The 18,175-nt window shown below is 41.6% G+C and overlaps 1 protein-coding gene across 2 annotated transcripts in view; it reads left to right on the forward strand.

Moving 5' to 3' along the window:
* The window catches only part of UMODL1 (uromodulin like 1), a 48,103-nt gene extending 33,629 nt beyond the window's left edge, over nucleotides 1-14,474 (forward strand). For both annotated transcript variants that reach the window (XM_035315867.1, XM_035315869.1), the window contains 8 exons: nucleotides 224-361; nucleotides 2,179-2,636; nucleotides 3,335-3,477; nucleotides 4,142-4,378; nucleotides 5,224-5,383; nucleotides 8,432-8,516; nucleotides 11,040-11,244; nucleotides 12,838-14,474. In XM_035315867.1, coding sequence (XP_035171758.1) covers nucleotides 224-361; nucleotides 2,179-2,636; nucleotides 3,335-3,477; nucleotides 4,142-4,378; nucleotides 5,224-5,383; nucleotides 8,432-8,516; nucleotides 11,040-11,227 — 1,409 coding nt within the window. In that variant the 3' untranslated portion in view covers nucleotides 11,228-11,244; nucleotides 12,838-14,474. The remainder of the gene's footprint in view (nucleotides 1-223; nucleotides 362-2,178; nucleotides 2,637-3,334; nucleotides 3,478-4,141; nucleotides 4,379-5,223; nucleotides 5,384-8,431; nucleotides 8,517-11,039; nucleotides 11,245-12,837) is intronic.
* The last annotated feature ends 3,701 nt before the right edge of the window (nucleotides 14,475-18,175 follow it).

The following is an 18,175-nucleotide window of genomic DNA, read 5'->3' on the forward strand; positions in this document are numbered from 1 at the left end:
TGGAGGGTTATTGCCAGTGTCCATGCAATCAGGCTGTGCTTCCAATATCCCACCTCTTGTAGACCCAGCAGCTACCTGACACCTACAGTACAGTTTCACACCTAAGAAGTGCAATCCCACCAAGATATCATGATGATATCACGATCATGCTCCTGTTTCAGAACCACCACATTTTCATTTGTATGCTCTCCACCTTTGTGTTTTGCTTAAATATACCCAACAGATTATGATGAATGCAAGAGTGAAGAAGATGACTGCTCCCCGGATGCATCATGTTATAACACTCTTGGGTTTTACCAGTGCAGTTGCAATGATGGATTCGCTGATGTGCATCCAGAAAGGCCTGGAAGAAACTGTGAAGGCAATTGTTTTTAATTATTATCTAACGGCTAACCTAACTCGTAGCATTGTTATCTTTATTGGATCAAAGTCACACTTGCCACAGGCCTTGAAGTTTGTGAGGGATGAATTTGGTTTGTTGTATGCTAATGGAAAGAGTCTTGCAGTGGATTTAAGCATTTCTGACTTGAATAATCTGTCATGAGAGTTATTATATTAATATTTAATGCTGTCTTTTTAAGATCATTTAATATTTCTGTTTTCTCATATGTGCCATTAACAGTAGATATGATTATCAGGAATGTTAGTTATTTCCATTAGAAGTGGCAGAGGGGATAGCAGAGATAGCAGAGATAACAAAAGTTCACAGAAAGCTCACAGATAGTATGACCTCTGTATTGCCTCAGGGACTAAAAGTTAATATAGTGTTACAGATGAGTGTTTCGCAACAGACAATTCATCTAGTTTCTTCTGTCTTTCCTGGAATCATTTGTTATCTGACATGTAATGAGTCTTTAAGCTTCTAAATTCTTCTAGGTTTCTTCCGTAATTCGTACTTGTACTTGTTTTTGTAACCGCAGTGATAAGATACTCATTGGCTGAAGTCACAAGGATTTCTGAACTGATTCCAACCTTTGCTCAGTTTTGTTTAACCAACACATTTAGTAAAGTGACAATGAGTTTTTTGAGGAGTTCAACTTGAAAAGAGCCTGGATTTTTTTTTTCAGTTTACATTCAAATCAGCATCTTTTCAGTCTGGGGCATTCCTGAAAGGTGGGGAGCTCCAGAAGGACATGTGTGTAAATATATATATATATATATATATTTATATATATGTATATATACACCCCCCCACACACACATGTATATACACATATATACATACATATATATATATGTTGCTTAGGAAATAAATGTTATTTATATGTACAACCTATTAAAAACTGCTTAAGAGATTTTTATTTTTGTGTGTGTGTGCAATGAGACACATCCTGTTCCACTGCAAATTGAGTTTATTATCTGGGTGCTAAGTCAGATACTTAGGTTGTTTCTACTGTCAATGAGCCACGGTAACCCCAGAGCCTGTGCTGGAAGCAGGATGTTTGGCATGCACATTGATCTCTGTCTCTGCTTCACCATTTCCCCTGTTCACTTTCTTCCTGGAATCATTAAATATTCCTACCAGAGCACTTGTTCAACTCCCTGCTGTGTCTCTCAGGGTACATATGTGCAATACGGGCCTTATACATAAGGTTTGTCCTGCAAGTCACCCCCAAAATTGTGTCTCTAAAGCATTCAGGGTCATATATTCTGGATACCAACTTCTCACAAGTGGGGCCAGTTTTTTTAACAGACTCTGTTCCTGTTTGCATCCCGTAGCCAGAAGTGTGCAATCTCACACAATACTAGGCAAAAAAATCTGGACACTGCTCAGCGACTTGCAGTTGTGGATCTTCTGCAAGCACTCATCCAAAAGCTGTACGTACGAGCTTTACTCAAACACATTAATTATTGCAGTTCTCAGGAAATAAAGCACTTAGGCTTTTCTCAATGGTGCCTTATATATCTCATGGGCTCTTCTTTCTTAAAGAACAAAAACAGAAACAAACAAACAAACAAAACCCCCAGCCAACCAATCAACCAAACAAAAAAAGAAACAGCCACAGCTTTGACAGCTGGTAGAGCTGGTTAAAACAAGACAAACCAAAACAAAAACCAAACATAAAAACCCACAGAAACTAGGAGACTCTGAATTTCCTCATATGTGTTTGCTTTTACCTTATGAAATCAATCTGAATCTGTAAATTACACCAGTCCTTTATTTTTGGCACTCTTCAGCATTTCCTACCAACCAGGAGGCAACAGTGATGGACAAGAAACCTGTACCCACCACAGTTTTACCTGCAACGTATTTGCAGACTTCGACTCATGTTTCCTCCCTTGCTTCATTGAACTTCTCTACTACTGAGCCCAAGGCTCTGGAGGACACCAAATTCTCCAGTGTGGTGCTGCCTCCTCTCACCACGGATCCTGCATCAGCTCCTGATGTTCCTCCTCAAGCGTCTCCCGTTCCCCTTGTTAAACCTGCCCAGGAGATTTCCATTAAAGATGCAGTGGAAGTGTTTTGTGAAATCGAGAAGATTGTCCTTGCCATCCAGAAGGGATTTTTAGATCAGGAATCCATCCCTGAGTCCTCCCTGTACCTGGGGGAGCCTCGCTGTAACGTGAGCATCAGCAATGGCACTCATGCTGTGCTGCAGGCTGGCTGGAGTGAATGTGGCACTGAAGTTGAGACCGTAAGTCCGAGACAGGGAATGTGCAGAAGCCATGAAGCATTTTTATTTCTCTCTTGAGTGGGAGGTGGAGGGGGGTGGGATGGAGGGGCAATGACAGTTCCTTAGCTAGAAATACAGTCTATTAGTTGCTGAAATGTTGGGCAACATATTTTGTGTTTCCAATGTCTTTAGAAAAAGAAAACTCCTTCCTGGGAGTGGAAAGTTACCCCTCTGTTTGGGTATGGGGGCAAGCATGAAAGAGAAGGGCATTTCTGGGGTCAGGTGGGAAAGTTCAAGAGTCTCTCCCAACTGAGATCCAGTTCCCATGCTTTATCTGGGTTCCCCCTGCAGGTGTCTCAGAAGCTTCTCTTTTATTAAGAGCAATCTGAGCATCATATTTAGAGAACAGCCCAGTTGCTCCCAGTAACGGGGACAAAAATTGATGGCTGCCTCTATGGATCCCAAACCAAACTCTATGCTCAGAACATGCCAAAGTATAGAAAATCCCTCATGGATCAGTGATCATTGCAGACTGAGGAAGAGGAGAAAGGCTGATGGATTTTCATTGTCTAGCTCTACAGCAACAAAGACGCTGGAGGTTTAATCTCTTTGAAGAACGGAGAATTCCAAAGTCCTTGAAGCTGCTAAGCCTGTAGCTCGGCTATACCCCTGGAAGCAGTGGTGTTCACAAGTTGTGCTTTCTTCTTTCTGTGTTCCAGAACGAAAGTAATACCATAGTGAAAACCATACTCCGGAATGACGCTTCTGCTCAGGGAGTAATCCACCACTTAAAAGTTGCCAGTCCCATTCACTGTGTGTTTCAGAACAATCTCTTGACTTCCTCTGGATACACTGCAGAGGGGTAAGGAACATCTCCCTCGGCTTTGAAATGCTGGTCTATCACTCAGTGCAGATGCATGGGAGAGATCCCCCATCCATCCCCCATCTATGAAAGGGGTCTTAGCTGGATCCACTGACAGCACTTGCTGTGCTCAATAGTCCGCCCTCCTCAGGTGATCCCTGCTTATGTGCTTCAGTCTTGCTTCATCTAAGGTGGCAACATGTCCAACAGCCACCCAGCTTGGCCATTGCCCAGCTAAACCATGGGTGAAAACAAAGCTTTGGGAGCTACCGGTGCAGCCCTGGGAGGCAGGATTCCTGCTCTTTGCCTTCCTGGGCAACCACATTTAGCAATAAGAGTATTCACCTGCTTTTGAAATATAACAACGATGTCTCTTCAGCTGAGGCAGGCATACAGACTGCTATGTAGGTGCTAGGTTTGCTGCTGAGGATAGCAAGTTTTGACCCCTAATCTTCTCATCTCTCTCACTTACTGTTCATATTTGTTCCTTTTCCTTAAAGAGAGAACTTGATGCATTTTCACCCTTTTCTCTTGAACACTTTTCTAGCTTCTTGGGCATCCTTCACTACTTATATGCACAAGAGGTGGAGAAGCAGGCACCGTTTTATGACTTACAGAAACACTCCAACTTGTGGTCTTTAAAAGTGGTTACTTCCTCTTTCAGAGTTTACACCATTTTCGAGGATTTACACGGATCTGGACACTTCAGAACAGAAATGCAGTTGTTTATTGGAAACTCCCCAATACCAAAAAACTTCAGTGTCTCTGCCAGTGATGACATACTGATTGAAGTGGGGATCCAAAGAGCAGACAGCAAGCTGAAGGTGGTCCTCACTGACTGCTGGGCAACTCCGACTAATAATTCAGTGGATCCCCTCTCATTTACTTTTATCAACAACAGGTACAGCAAACACCACTTGCAAATACTGTGTGCCCTACCTTGAATGGTACTGACTGTGTGTTATATTTTAAATGCCTTTTGTGTGTTTTCATCATTCATATACACTGTCCCTTACCGTTTCCACTGGCCACACCTTCTTTGAACAAGGAAGGTAGGCACGAAAAGAAAACGTTTTCAAAGTGGAATGTGGTAGCTGCTTGAATTTGGTTGTCTTCCCCATAGTTTTGTAAAGGCGTTCTACATTTCACCAAAAGAAATAGGTGGTTTTCATGGACAATAGGGAAAGAAATTTTGAAAAATGTGCATTTCACCCATTTCTCCGTGATTTGGATATTATCAAGAGGTTACGTAACTCTCGCACTGAAGGTGTAAGTTGATTGATTCCTGTGTGTTGTGACTCACAGACAGTATTAATGCAACTTCTGGTAAAAGAGGTTTGTTCCTGTCTGGATCCCTGATTTTACACTGATGCCATGTCCCCTATGCTCTCCCTTCACCTTAAAACACAGGATAGTAATTTTTCTCAGTAACAAAAGCTATTCCTTTTAATATATTATTAGTTTCACTTTTTGTTTGGTGAAGCCAAATTTAAATCCTTCTTTCTGTCACTCTTTCCCTTCTTTTGCAACCCCCCAACCACCTCTCATATCTCCTGCTTTACTTGCTTACTGTGACAGCAAAGCAGCCAATAGCCCCTTGCCACCCCTGCACTGCTGGAGAGTTGCTTCATGGAGTGTGTGGCTGTGGCTTTTTAAAGGAGTCTTACAACCTGAGTTAAGTGCTATAACCACAACATGTCTTATATAGCCCTACCTGATATGTGTGTTTTTTCTCCTCCTTTTCAGCTGTCCTATCCCAAATACGTACACCACACTGCTAGAGAATGGGAATTCAAGCAGAGCACAGTTTAAGCTGAAAATTTTTTCCTTTGTCAACAATTCTGTAGTTTACTTACACTGCAAAATTCGTATTTGTATGGAGACACCAGGAAGCACCTGCAGGACGGTAAGGGTTTTGCTATGTGTTTTTTCTCTCTCCTTTGCCATGCAGCCCTTTTGTGGTTTTGTGGAATTGAAGGAGTCATGTTTCCAAACAGGGTTTCAAATAGCTCCTTCATCTCCTGCTGAGAGCAGGGAGGAATGGGGAAGGCCTACAGCCACATGGAAGCATCCCCCTTTCTTCCTGTTCCTCATCCTTGTAGCAAAAAGCATGGACCATGCACAGAAATGGGCATCAGAAAGCTGGGTGATGCGAGGACTGAAACCTTCACCTCTGCCTAGGGGTGGCCAGAAGTTGATGAACAGAAGTTATAACGAGAAAGGCTGTTCAGAAATGTGCCACTCAGATGTACACACCACAGAAAAATCTACCACCCTTATTGTCAGTTTCAGTGGGAAAGTCTGACCAAACTGATTTAGGATGTCTTTCTATCCTTTCTTCTTCCCCCTCGAGATTTGCTCTTCCAAGTCAGAGTTTAGGTGCCAGGGAGGAAGCTCCATGGCATTAAATTTCCAGGGCTGTGAATCTAATAGAGATTAACAGGGCTTTTTAAAACCTTGTTGCTTTTTAAGTAGGAAACCAAGCACTGTTCTCATAAAAACTCCAGTTTCTAATTGTCTTCCTACTGTGCTCCAACGCATTTTTTTTCATTTCTTTTATTTCTAAGTAAGTGATATACACTGCTTAATCTAAAAATGTGTTGCTACCATGGCAATAAATGAAAATAATAATAAAACAGTTTTTGCTGATTTTTTTTTTTCTTTATAGCCTATACACAGGAATTCTCCCCTCCTTCTGCCAGCCTTCCTGTGATTTTTTTTCTGTCAAGGATGTTTTCATTAACAGCTTGCTGCTTCTCCATTGTTTAACACTTTCCTCTAGCTCTAAATAACTCAGTTTAAGCTCATTATAAAGTAACCGATCTCTTCCTAAAAGATTCAAAGTGGCCAGCAGAAAATGCTTGTTTCCTTTCTTAAAGCACAAAACTTCCTCCAGATTAAAAGAAGAAAAAATCATCATCATAAACAAAAGGTAGGAACAGGAAACACGACTGAGAGATGGAAAGATGGCTCCAGGTTTCACAGCTGATTTTGTGTGTTAGAAACCAGTGCACGAGCAATCCTCAGGCTATGCCCCCATAGAGGAGGTGGATCCCTCCCCAAGTTCATGGCATGGTTGCTCAAGTAGTGTCCTGCACAGCTGAGGAGAGACACGTTGGTAGGTGTGAGGCAGGGGAATAAGAGGGATGGGCTGGACATGGATTGTGTCAGCTGGTGTTGCTGCTGCAAGGAATCAACCAAATGCTTTGCTAGGAGCTGCCAGGTTTTCTGCTAGGGCAAGCTGTATCTGCACGGATTAGAGTTGAGGATCCAGCTAACTGAGGGCCTGGCTGTGAGCTGCATTACAGGGGTCAGTGGTGGGGTGAGTGTTGCCCAAGATGAGGCCTAGAGGTCTGATGAAGATTGACATCTGCAGTAAACAAGGCACAGCAGGGTTAATTGGAGAACAAGTCTTACGAGGAGCGGCTGAGGGAGCTGGGACTGTTTAGCCTGGAGAAGAGGAGGCTCAGGGGTGACCTTATTGCACTCTACGGGTACCTGAAGGGAGGCTGTAGTGAGGTGAGGGTTGGTCTATTCTCCCACGTGCCTGGTGACAGGACGAGGGGGAATGGGCTAAAGTTGCGCCAGGGGAGGTTTAGGTTGGATATTAGGAAGAACTTCTTTACTGAATGGGTTGTTAGACACTGGAACGGGCTGCCCAGGGAAGTGGTGGAGTCACCATCCCTGGAGGTCTTTAAAAGACATTTAGATGTAGAGCTTAGGGATATGGTTTAGTGGAGGACTTGTTAGCATTACGTCAGAGGTTGGACTCGGTGATCTTGGAGGTCTCTTCCAGCCTAGACTATTCTGTGATTCTGGAATTAGTGAGGTCCCATTCCTTCATATATTCTATATTATTCATATATATTTGAAAAAAAAAAAAAAAAGAAATATATTGTTCTGTCTCCTGTACAAAATTTACCCCTTTTGAAAAGTTAGCGTATTCAGTATCTTAGGTATAGATTAAAACATTACATGGAGAAGACAAGTACTGGGAAAGCTATTCAAGGGCAGGCCAAAAAGTTGCAGCTACATGTGTATTTTTCAGAGGCTGGCCTGGCTAAAGACACTGTTGCTGAACGGGGACTGTAGAGGTCTCAGTGTAATCAGGCTGGTAATGCTGGTGAGGTGTTCTGTAGCCAAACCACTAAGACACTCTAGCACTTCCCTGCTTTCTTTTTCTGATTATAGTATGGTACTGAAGTTTTTCTGCTATTGTGTGCACCTCCAGGAGAATCACAGTGTCTTCTGAATAAGCTACTTATGGAAAAAGGGTAGAAAACAAACCGAACAGCACTACCAAGGAAGTGTCCAGAAGATGAATGTGCTCTGTATTGTGCAAATGTCATTCATGCAGAGCTAAAGCAGCTAGCTCATCCCCAGCCTTTCACGGGGCAGGGCTTTCAAACCAGTAGTTCCCAGATGAGTAGTGCACATATTTCTGAAGAGTTGTGTGTGTTGCCTTCAAAGGACACAATTTGGCAGGGGGTGAGTGTTGCTGATCCTGGTGCTGGTTGTAGAATCTTCTGTGCCTGCCATGGGCAATAGAAGCATCCAAACAAAAATGTTTGTAAAACCCTGGCATATAGAAATAGCGAGAAGTTTATTCTCCCATAACCATAGGGTCATTTAGGTTGGAAAAGACCTGGAAGATCATCTAATCCAACCTTTAAGCTATCTCCAAAACAAATGGAGAGTTAATGAAAAGAAAGAGGTTTTCTATATGAAATGTCTGCTCGCAGCAGTGTTTTCCAGTGTTTCCAAATAGATTGCCCAAATTGCCATTTCTTTTGAACTTTCATTGGGTGCTCTTTTCAGTGAAACAAAGACATAATATCAAGAAACAAAAACCTCAGTGGGTCAGAACAGCACTGGGCTTTCCCATTCTCATCAGAAGGCTTTGTATCATTAATTAGTCAGCCATGTGACATGGAGTCTGAATTGGTTGTTGCAGAGATGCCACGCGACTCGATCCCTGAAAACCGGTGAAATCATCGCTACCCACAGAACATCCTGGGGACCTCTGTGTAAATCTGCTGGTGAGTTACAGATAGATGCCTGTAAAAAGGGCGCACGGAGTAATCACCATTTTAAGGTTCTTTATCACTGGCACAGGAACCTGAAAGCCTGTTGAAACAAAACTCTGTGTATTTTTCCAAGGAGCAGGAGTTCTCATTGAACAGCGTGGAAAAGTGTGTGCCCTCCTTGATGAAGTGACTATCAGATTGTCAAGGGGATGAAAGGGAGAGGAAAAAAGCGTAGCTGTTTGCACAGGGTAGCAAGTGCAACAGCCACAAAATCAAGCAGTAATTACAATTGAAAAGTGCAGAAGTGGCTTTCATCTCTTAGATTGCAATCAGTTTTTCTGGTTTGCTTTACACTGTTCTTAGACCATGGTTATTATGAGGTCTGAAGTCCAAAATCAGAAGAGATAAGAGATTGCATTGCCATGTTTCCTCAGACTCCCTGGAATTGATTTCGTTATTACTGTGAGAGAAGGTGGCAGAGCCTAGCTGATACACAGCACCTTGGTTAATCTGGCAGAGCGGTGCAGTACAGGTTAATAGAGGGCCAACACCAGCTCTGCGTACAAGCAAGGTCTAATTTGTTATGCTTCTGCCTCTTCTGCACTTACCCCAAGTGATGTTTTCAAGCACTACTGCTGCAGCTAATGTTTTCGTTCATTTGGCCTCCTCCAGCCCTTTGCATTCATATTTTATTATCATAAAACACTCATTGAGAGTATTTGTACACAGCAACACCACAGTTTTAACACATGGCTACTGTCAGTAGACAGAACTCACCCTCTTTCCTCTTGCTGGTTGCCTGTTTTGCCAGTCACTTAAGCTTTTCTGTCTGTGGAGATAGGTTAGTGATGGATTGATAATGGATCTGGGGTATTTTTTCCCCTCTACTGTAATGGCCACAATGTTCTTTTGGAACTTGAAACAGGCTCTGGCTCAGCATATTGTACTTTCCTTCCCTTATGTGTTAGTATTAGTCTGTTAGAATAGGCCTTCAGTGTTCATTTCTGGTTTAATTCTTTTTTTGAAACTTAGAGATGAATACAGCTTTCTTTGTACAACACTTGCACCAAGTAGGTCTCACTCCCTTTTGCCCTGGAGACCCTGATGCATTTCTAATGCTGAAAAATGACCATCACACGAAAGAAAATCTGGTGAGGGGAGCTTTGTTTGGGTTGCACGACAGCAATACAGCAAAGCTGTAGCTGTGTGGTGCTACAAAATGTAGTCTTTCTTTTTTCCATTTTGGATATTCACATTGCATTTTAAGTGTGGGTAGACATAGGCAGTGATATCCAGCTCTGTGCTGAAGGGGACAATGTGAATTGTTATGTCAGGTAAGCTGCTCCAGTAAAACATGGAAAAGTCCTAATGGCTCTACCTATACTGCTTGCCACATGCTATAGGAAAGGCCATTGATACATTACATTCAGGAAGTCCTGTCCCGTCTGTGTTGGGCTACGAGGTATCATTTGATTGTGCATCTTCTTTTTTAATTCCTTTTTTTGATACCAAAATTCAAAATAGGCGTAAATATATTGTGTAACACTGTCTTGACCTGTCTTGGAATGATCCCTGGACATTATGTAGCTTGGGCTCTGCTATCATGTGCCTCCAAGGCTGCTGACAGGGCCATTTGGCCAAAAATCTTGTTTCTAATTACTGGCATGTATGCATCGTTACTTGTCTTCTGTGCACCTCAGGTGCTGCACAACTGCTTGGCTATATGAGTGCTGTCCTGTAAATGTATGCAAAGAGATGCTTTTGTAGGTACATCAAAAGAATGAATTAGAGTGTGAGAGTGTATGTACAAACAGAAATAGAGGTGTAATGTTATGTGAGAGGGGATTCTGCTCGCAGATTTGGACAGCTGCATGGGAGTGTCTATATATGAACCAGGCAAACATGTTCTGTTGATGGTCACTGGAGCTGAGGGCAACAAGGGACTTGACTCTTGCCCACATGTAGGCTTCTAGTGCTCCCTGTGATGGCCTATGGTGACACATTCCCTCCTTCCTCACAAGTCTGGGTGCTGTTCCAGAAGACTACAGGTCTCCTGCAGGTCCCATGCCATTTCTGCCAGACCTGTGCAGATATTGTAGACACCCTTGGGCTTCTCAAGTGGCACCAAATGCCTGTGCTCAGGCTACAGACTTGAGCCCATGGTGACTTCTTCAGTGTGGCTCCACTGGCTGCACTGGCCAGATCTCTGCTAACTAGAATGGGAGTTTAGAGACTCAGCACGCATGGAGAATCCTTCCCTAAATGTTTTGTGTTTAAAGAAGGTTTACCCATGAGATAAATGCAAATCAAGAGTTTTTAACAATCATAGATGAATGTGGGACTGTGGCTCATAGACCTTTTAATGAGAATTACCTTCCCCAGAAGGCTGAATCAATGCCGTATCACAGCTCTGGGCTTTGGCACACATGTTGGTTAATCTGTAGGCAAGGTTATACAGCTTCACTGTCTTTTTACCCCAGGAAAAAAAACAACAAGAGTTTCAAAGCTTCTGTTTTTAACCTCTTTCTTTTTTAGCATCCGATTCAAACACAGAGGAGAAGTCTGGGATGGGAGTTGGATACATCATCCTTATTGTTATTGCTGTGTTTGGCTTTGTGGTGGGAGTTGTGAGCCTTATCATTTTCCAGTACCAGCGAAAGATGGGAAGATACAACTTCAGAATCAAGTCTGACAACTTCAGCTACCAAGTGTTCTATGATTAGTGATTTCCAAGTTACCAGTAAGTACTGAATCATGAAAAATTACTTTATTTAGCTCTTTAGATCTTCCTGAAAAGGTTAAATATTGCAGATGAGCATCCTCTACTTAAGGTTATTCTGTCCTGTTTTTTTGTGGGTGAAAATCATAGCGGTATGAAGTTCCTGTTATTCTCGCCTGTTTTCAGATGCTTCAGAACATGGAGGAGAAGGATAGTTTTCTCTTCCTCATCTTCTTTCATGGCTTTAGCCTCAGTCATAGTAAATGACTGGCCACTTTTGAAGAACCCTGTGGATAACCATATCCACAAAAAGTAAATATACTTTGAGTTTTCAATCATGCATTAGTATAATAAAGGAGGGAAACTTAGCCACTCTCTTTATAAGTCTGCTTCAGAAGCTAATTTGCTTTAGAACTTATCCCTTTCTGCAAAAGCTTGGGTTTTATTTTATTTATTGGAGGGGGCTGTTCTTCAAAAAAATGGTGGGATATTAGACATAAATAATGGCAACTGTTGCTAATGTATAAATGGTGCTTGCAAGTGCCTGCAGAGTCTCAAAAGACTTCTCTGAGTAGAGGTAACCACTACAACAAGTTCTGCCTCTGCAATTTACAAACTTAACACTTCCAGAATGCTGTAGGATTCAGCACTTTTTTTTTCTTTTCTTTTTTTTTTTTTTTCTGTCAAATCTAGCTGCTCACGACAGTTTGTATCTTTGTGCCTTTAAGAACAGGAAAAAGAGGTTAGAAAGCTGGCTTCCTGAAAAATAATACCTAACATTGCTTCACAACTCAAGGATGTTTACTGCGGATCTGATCTCATTTTGTTCCTGGGCAAGGGCTTATTTGACAGTGTTGCCACAGGTAGCAAGTAACTCTTTCCTGATGGAGGCCTCACACACGACAACGCAGCTGCCATGACCACAGCGAATTCACTAGACTCAGAATGATGGCATTTGCAGATAACAGTTTGCTTCACTGGGTGCAGTGACTCTTAAGTACACGACAGGGAAAGAACAGCGAAGCTGGTATCCCAGCCACCTACTTGCAAATTCTTGAATAGCCTATTTCCCCATGTCATATTACAAAGGTCACCTTCTGCAGTCATCTGTGGGCAGCTTCCGTGAGACCTCTGTAGGGGAGGATGATGCTCTGATTGCTTCCTGAAACCTGCGCAGGGCTGCCAGTTTGGAGCCCGAAGGGAAAGCACCCGGGGCGTCTTGGTGCAGCCTTCAGCGATACAGGTCCCAATAGGGAGCCATAGCCCAGCTCAAAGGGCATATCTAGGTCCATTAAATCAAAACCTATACATAAAGCCTCTGAGTCTCTCTGCAGAGAGAAGACTGGCTTGTCTTCACTCATCATTCTGCACTTTTGGTCATGAGTGATTGCAATATTTGATATTAATGGAAATTTAGGAGTTATGCAATGAGGTTGTAGCATAAGGCATATTTTCAAGTTTATAATGTTTATATATAATTTTCATGTTGAAGTCTCAAGTAATGGCTCCTTTGAAATGCCAGAACAACTCATCTCTCCTTCCCTACACACCTCACTGTCTTTGTAAGGTAGTTCATTACATCTCTTAATTGTGATTTATTTGTTTTTTTCCTAGTTGGAATGTGGCTCTTCACAGAGAACTGAAGCTTGTCTTTACTCAGCATTTGGCTTTCATAACTCTTCATGATGGTGGTCACAACTGGTTGCAACACTGGCTCTTCCAAATTAATGTCACAAGTAAAAGGCTTCTGTGTCCCTACTTTTTTTGTTGTTGTTGTTAGCAATTTGGCTTTTCCCTAATGTCCAAAGAACTATTTGTGACTGCAGCTCCAGGTTGAAACCAATTTCCTTGGCAGTTTGTCCATGGAAAAAAAAAATACAAGGGAAAAAGGAGAGACTTCACAGTTCTCTATTAAAGTTCCAAGATTTGGCTGTCGCACTGTGCCACACTGCATTTTTCCCCTCTTGGTATCACTTGTGTCATTACTACTCACAGCTTTGTGTTTCTATAAATATTCAAGGAAGTAAATCAGCAAACTCTGTGAGAGATCTCATTTTTACTTTGTTATTCACTATTTACTTAAGGTGAGGTTGAAACCTTGAGCTGCAGCAATGTTGAAGACCTAATTGTGCAACGCCTTAAGTATACAGAAGCTGAAGAACAAGTAGTTGATTTGCCACAAAATAAAGAAGAGGCATCATGAATCTGTGGCTTAGCCTGCTCAGTATGTTCTTCAGCATGAGTTTTGAGATTTGATTGTAAATTCTTTAATTGATAAGGGCTTGGTGGGAAAAAAATAAATAAATTTGACTCTGGCAATTCATGTTTTTCCAGATAACTCAATTGGCACCTACTTATATCTGTTTAATTAGACAAGAGTGGTTGTGCAGTTGAGATACAGTGTGTGCTGCCTATTGAAGTGAGAGCACTCCAATTGCAATACAGTAGATATAAATTTGAGCTGTATTTCGGCTGGCTGCAAGACCTTACCACTACTGCAGCAGCAAAGGTTTATTTTCCTTGCTCCACTGGATACCACAACAATCTGTTCAGCTGGATAAACCGGAACAAAAATCTCCACACAGTGAGCAGCTCTTGTAGGACTCCTTCCTGGGGTTGGAAAAAGCAAGTTGGAAAGCATTGGAAATCTGCTTTTCTATCTCCTTAGTCCGATTGCTCTTAGGTACTAAGATAACTGGGTAAAGGATTTGGCCTATGTTTGTAAAATGTCAGAGTGGCTGATCTTGGAGGTTTTACCTTGAAAATCCATAAGTTAATTTCATTGTCTTTTCATTGCTGAAATATCAGTTCCTAGATCCTGGTATAAAAATAAACAAATAAATAAAATCATTTGGCTACAATTTATTAATGAAACTGCAATTTACCTTTGCAATTTTAAGGTTTGATGAGCACAACCATTAACTATTTATTATGTATGAATCTCCTTGCTTTTGCTGTTTGCTCTCAAATATACATTTACCTTCTGCACACAATGAAAGGATAATTTATTTTACTAAACGTATTTTTCTAGTCAGTACCTACAATTCTAAACTGCCTGAAAGTGACAGGACTAGAGATTTGCCTATTGATTTCAATGGAGCTATGCTATTTACAAAAGCTGAGCACTAGTCTTCAGATTGAAATGCAAAGCAAAAGCTTCTGTTTGATACCTTACATGCTCAGCAGAAACTGATATTGTGACTATCTGAATAGCTGTGTCTTGGTGTCTTAATAAAAGCACTCTCATATCTTATTGTTGGGTTTTGTACTGTTATTTTTTTCTCTCATGAATTAGCCATAGGCATTAAGACATGCATTGTGTAAATGTGGCAGCTTCTGAAGAACTGTTGAAGTATTAGCATAATGTTCAAACATCACTCACAACACAACATATGACCTTATCCAAACAACATTGGTCTGCAAATACCAAGCACCAAACATACACACTTATGTTTACTGACAGTCTCTTTCTTCACCATTGCAAAGGACAAACATATTTTCAGTTTTATGGCTTGTGGTGAAGACAAACAAAAGAGTATTCACCATTCGCAACCCAATAAGAGAAATCCAGTAATGTGGTGATCCAGTCTGAAACTAATGTCCCTGAGGATGCTGGTGGACTCGTCTGGAGCCAAGTGTGAAAAACAGGGAAGAGCATCAGCACTTGCTCCAGATGCTTCTTTTCTCATCTGTGTCACAGAAGTGTCACACAGCTGCCACACATTTTCTTTATTCATGTTTTTTTTTTTTTTTTCCTGTCTTTTGTCTTTCAGTGGCTAGCAGTCACTATTTTCTCAGCGCTGTGCCTCCTTGTGTCTCCTTTTCGTGCTGAGGCACGGTCTGTTTTGCTGAGGTATTATGTATGAGGTGCAGTAGGGTCCCTCTGGCCCTACTTATTTCATTCCATCTGCTGCTCAGACCAGGTTTGATGGCTTTGGAGGACTCATTTTAGACACTGTGGGCAATTCCCCCCACCAGTGACTGGGCGCTTTTACCAAACAAGTAGTTCTGCAGCCAAGGAGAACTCTTTTGGAGGAGTAGCACTGAGCATCTCCCCTTTCCAGTCTGCTGCTGCCTTTTGTTATGGTAAGGAAAAACTGACTCTAGAAAATTAAAAATGTGTAAAAATAAATTCTGAAGAGTTAGCTTTGACCTTTTACATTGTTTCCTAAGAAGAAGCATTTTAGACCAGCAGTACGTGTGCCTAATGTCTCCATTGTTCACTGATAACACCATATTGCTGACACCTGATGCAAAACACTCATCATTATTCCTTGCTCTCATGTTATAATGTTGCCAAACTCTGGTCCCAGTAGGGTTGGAAAAAAAGCTGAGATAATTGGAAAATTTCCTTGTCCATTAAAATATAAAGGAGTGGACTTCTAAATGCCTGTTTGGAAAGTTTTCTTCTAGGCTGAGGAAGGAAACAAGTTGGAGGAACTGAAAATGTTTAATTGCAATTGATCTAAAAACATGATGTTAGCTGTGATAGAAAGCTGAGAGCACAGAGCCGCCTCATGGCTTCTTTGGTCTGCTCAGCAAAACATGGTTTGCCTTGGGGCCTGTCTTGCAGGACTTGCGGCAAACATACAGCTGAGTAGTATCCTTGTTGTTGAGGTGCTGCCTTTCAAGGCCTCTTCCATTTTTTTTTGGGGGGGTGAAGGGGGGCAGATTTCTTCTCTTCTGTCCTTGCTCTCTCATAGTGCTAGCAGGCCCAGCTGCAGATACTTCAGGCTAGGGTTTTCAGGGTATCTCTGCTGTGTTTTTTTTTCAAATCCCCTCCTTCTGGCTATGTGGACAGCTGCCGCCTTGTACTAAAGATGTTCTAGGGTACATGGTCTGCCAGGGCATAACACAGGACACTTGTCAGTGCAGCACCATTTTACGTGCTGCAAAACCCCCTGAAAGCCCTCTCTGCCTTTCCTGTCCTTCTTTTCCAAAACAGAGTGTTTTTTTTTTCCCTCTGAAATCCACAGAAAGAGTTTTAGAGACTTAATACAAATACAGTCACAAAGATTTGTACACTATAAGCAATCGTGATGCAAGTATAAAAGTGGAATTGAGCAACAGATGGAACATTTGGAGATGGGATGGAAAGAACAGTAAAGCACCAAGACAAAGAGGTTTCAATCCTGTGTTAAAATGACAGTAATAAATCACTGGTGTAGTGCTTGCAATGGATCCAGAAATGTCTGCTCATATTATACTCTTTAAACCAGCTGGTGCTCAGCCCTTCCTATAACTAAGGCTATAAAAGTACTAGGATGGGCAGGGTAAGTGCACATTGCTGCGCAGTAACTGGCTTTGTTGACATGATAACTGTAAAGAATGAGAAAAGTTAGTAACTTTATCAAACTTATCTTTGTGTGTGTTTGTGTGTGTTAGGATTTTGCATGCTTAGGAATAGTACACTTATACAGTAAAGAGAGCATGACTTGATCCCATTTTTTTTTTTTCTTTTTTTTCCTCTTTTTCTCTCCCTTTCCATTCAGAGAAAGTTTGTTAATGAATATTTGGGAACTTTCAGAAATTTACAAGTATTCATAGGCTTAGTTGAAGTAATAGCTCTCATTACAGGAGTGATTTTGTCTGTTTCCTGCTTTACTCTGGAAGTAACCCATTTCAAAAGAAAAGTGACATTTATTTTTTGCATTTTTTTTTTTCTTTAATCCTGTGAAGAACGCAGTCTCTTGACAGTTGCTTTTCCTTGACTGTTTGGCCTGCTTTTGTTACATATAACTCTGAGGAGGGTCATAACTTATGGACAATGAGAAGAGAAAATATGCCCCGGTTGGTTTATCAATGCTGCAGCGAATATTTGGCACCTTGCTAGATGGGGCATTTCACTCTTTCGCCTGCTAGATGGAGTCTTTGGGAAAATCTATGGAAAAGCAGGAAAACTTGATAAAAACAGCGAGTGTTGCGGAGCTCCAAGGATGGTGGCATTATGGAGCTACTTTCATTGATACTTGGAAGTGGATCAGGAAAGGTGCAGTAGGTTATGGGGTAGCAGTATTCTCAGCAGGCTGACACCAACCCACCCCAACATATCAAGAAACCTTGCTCACTTCAGAACTGTGATGATGACTTCTAAATGCCAATAGACTGCATTTCTGGCAGAGACAGTTGGGTAAAATTTTCAGTTGGGTAAAATCTTCCCAGCAAACAATATTGCTATATCCTTGGAAATGTACTGGTAGCTAATAACAATATTGACAGTGTGAGTTCTTCGTGGTTTGCGCTCAAGAGTACTTAAACTCTTCAAATCCACTCAGGGAATACATGGCTTTGCCTCTTACACTGCCTAAAGCTTTGATATGAAATGATGGCCACAAATAGTGCTCTCGTTTATTAGCTGCCTTTGACACTTGGCACTCTGAAAGGATGAAGGAAGTGCTTTTTTTTTTGTTTTGTTTATGTCCTACAAGATTTTCATCTGGCAGATAGTTTGAGGCTGCATTATGCAGTCCATTCAAAGATCATCTGACTTTTCCTCTGGAGATACTAAATAGTGCTGCCTGTTTCTTGCATTAGTCAACATTTATTTGACACCCTGTTCTCTTCATCTTCTCTTGTGTGGCTACAGCTCGTTATTAAACAGGAGGAAGGCACATCTATTGTCTTTCCTGTGTATGAGAAGCATCATCTTGCAAAGTTTAGTCTCTCCCCTGAAAATAACATCTAAATCTCATTTGACTTCTATGAAAGTCAATGCCAGTGTGACAGCATGCGCGGGCTATGATTGTGGTCATATATTCTGGACTTCTTTTATAAGACAGTACTTTTGCAACTATTTAATTCTGACCATTGGAGGCTGCATGACCTCCCTGGAAAGATACATGTTTAGTAACTTCCAGGTTTGTTATTCTTGAGTACTCACTCCAAAATTAATTCCTTAAGCTGTTACTGGTATTTTCATGGAGTAAAGCCAGGTATGTCAGAGAAAGGAACA

This window comes from Oxyura jamaicensis, chromosome 1, assembly GCF_011077185.1.
Source record: "Oxyura jamaicensis isolate SHBP4307 breed ruddy duck chromosome 1, BPBGC_Ojam_1.0, whole genome shotgun sequence".
Classification (NCBI taxonomy): Eukaryota; Metazoa; Chordata; class Aves; order Anseriformes; family Anatidae; genus Oxyura; species Oxyura jamaicensis.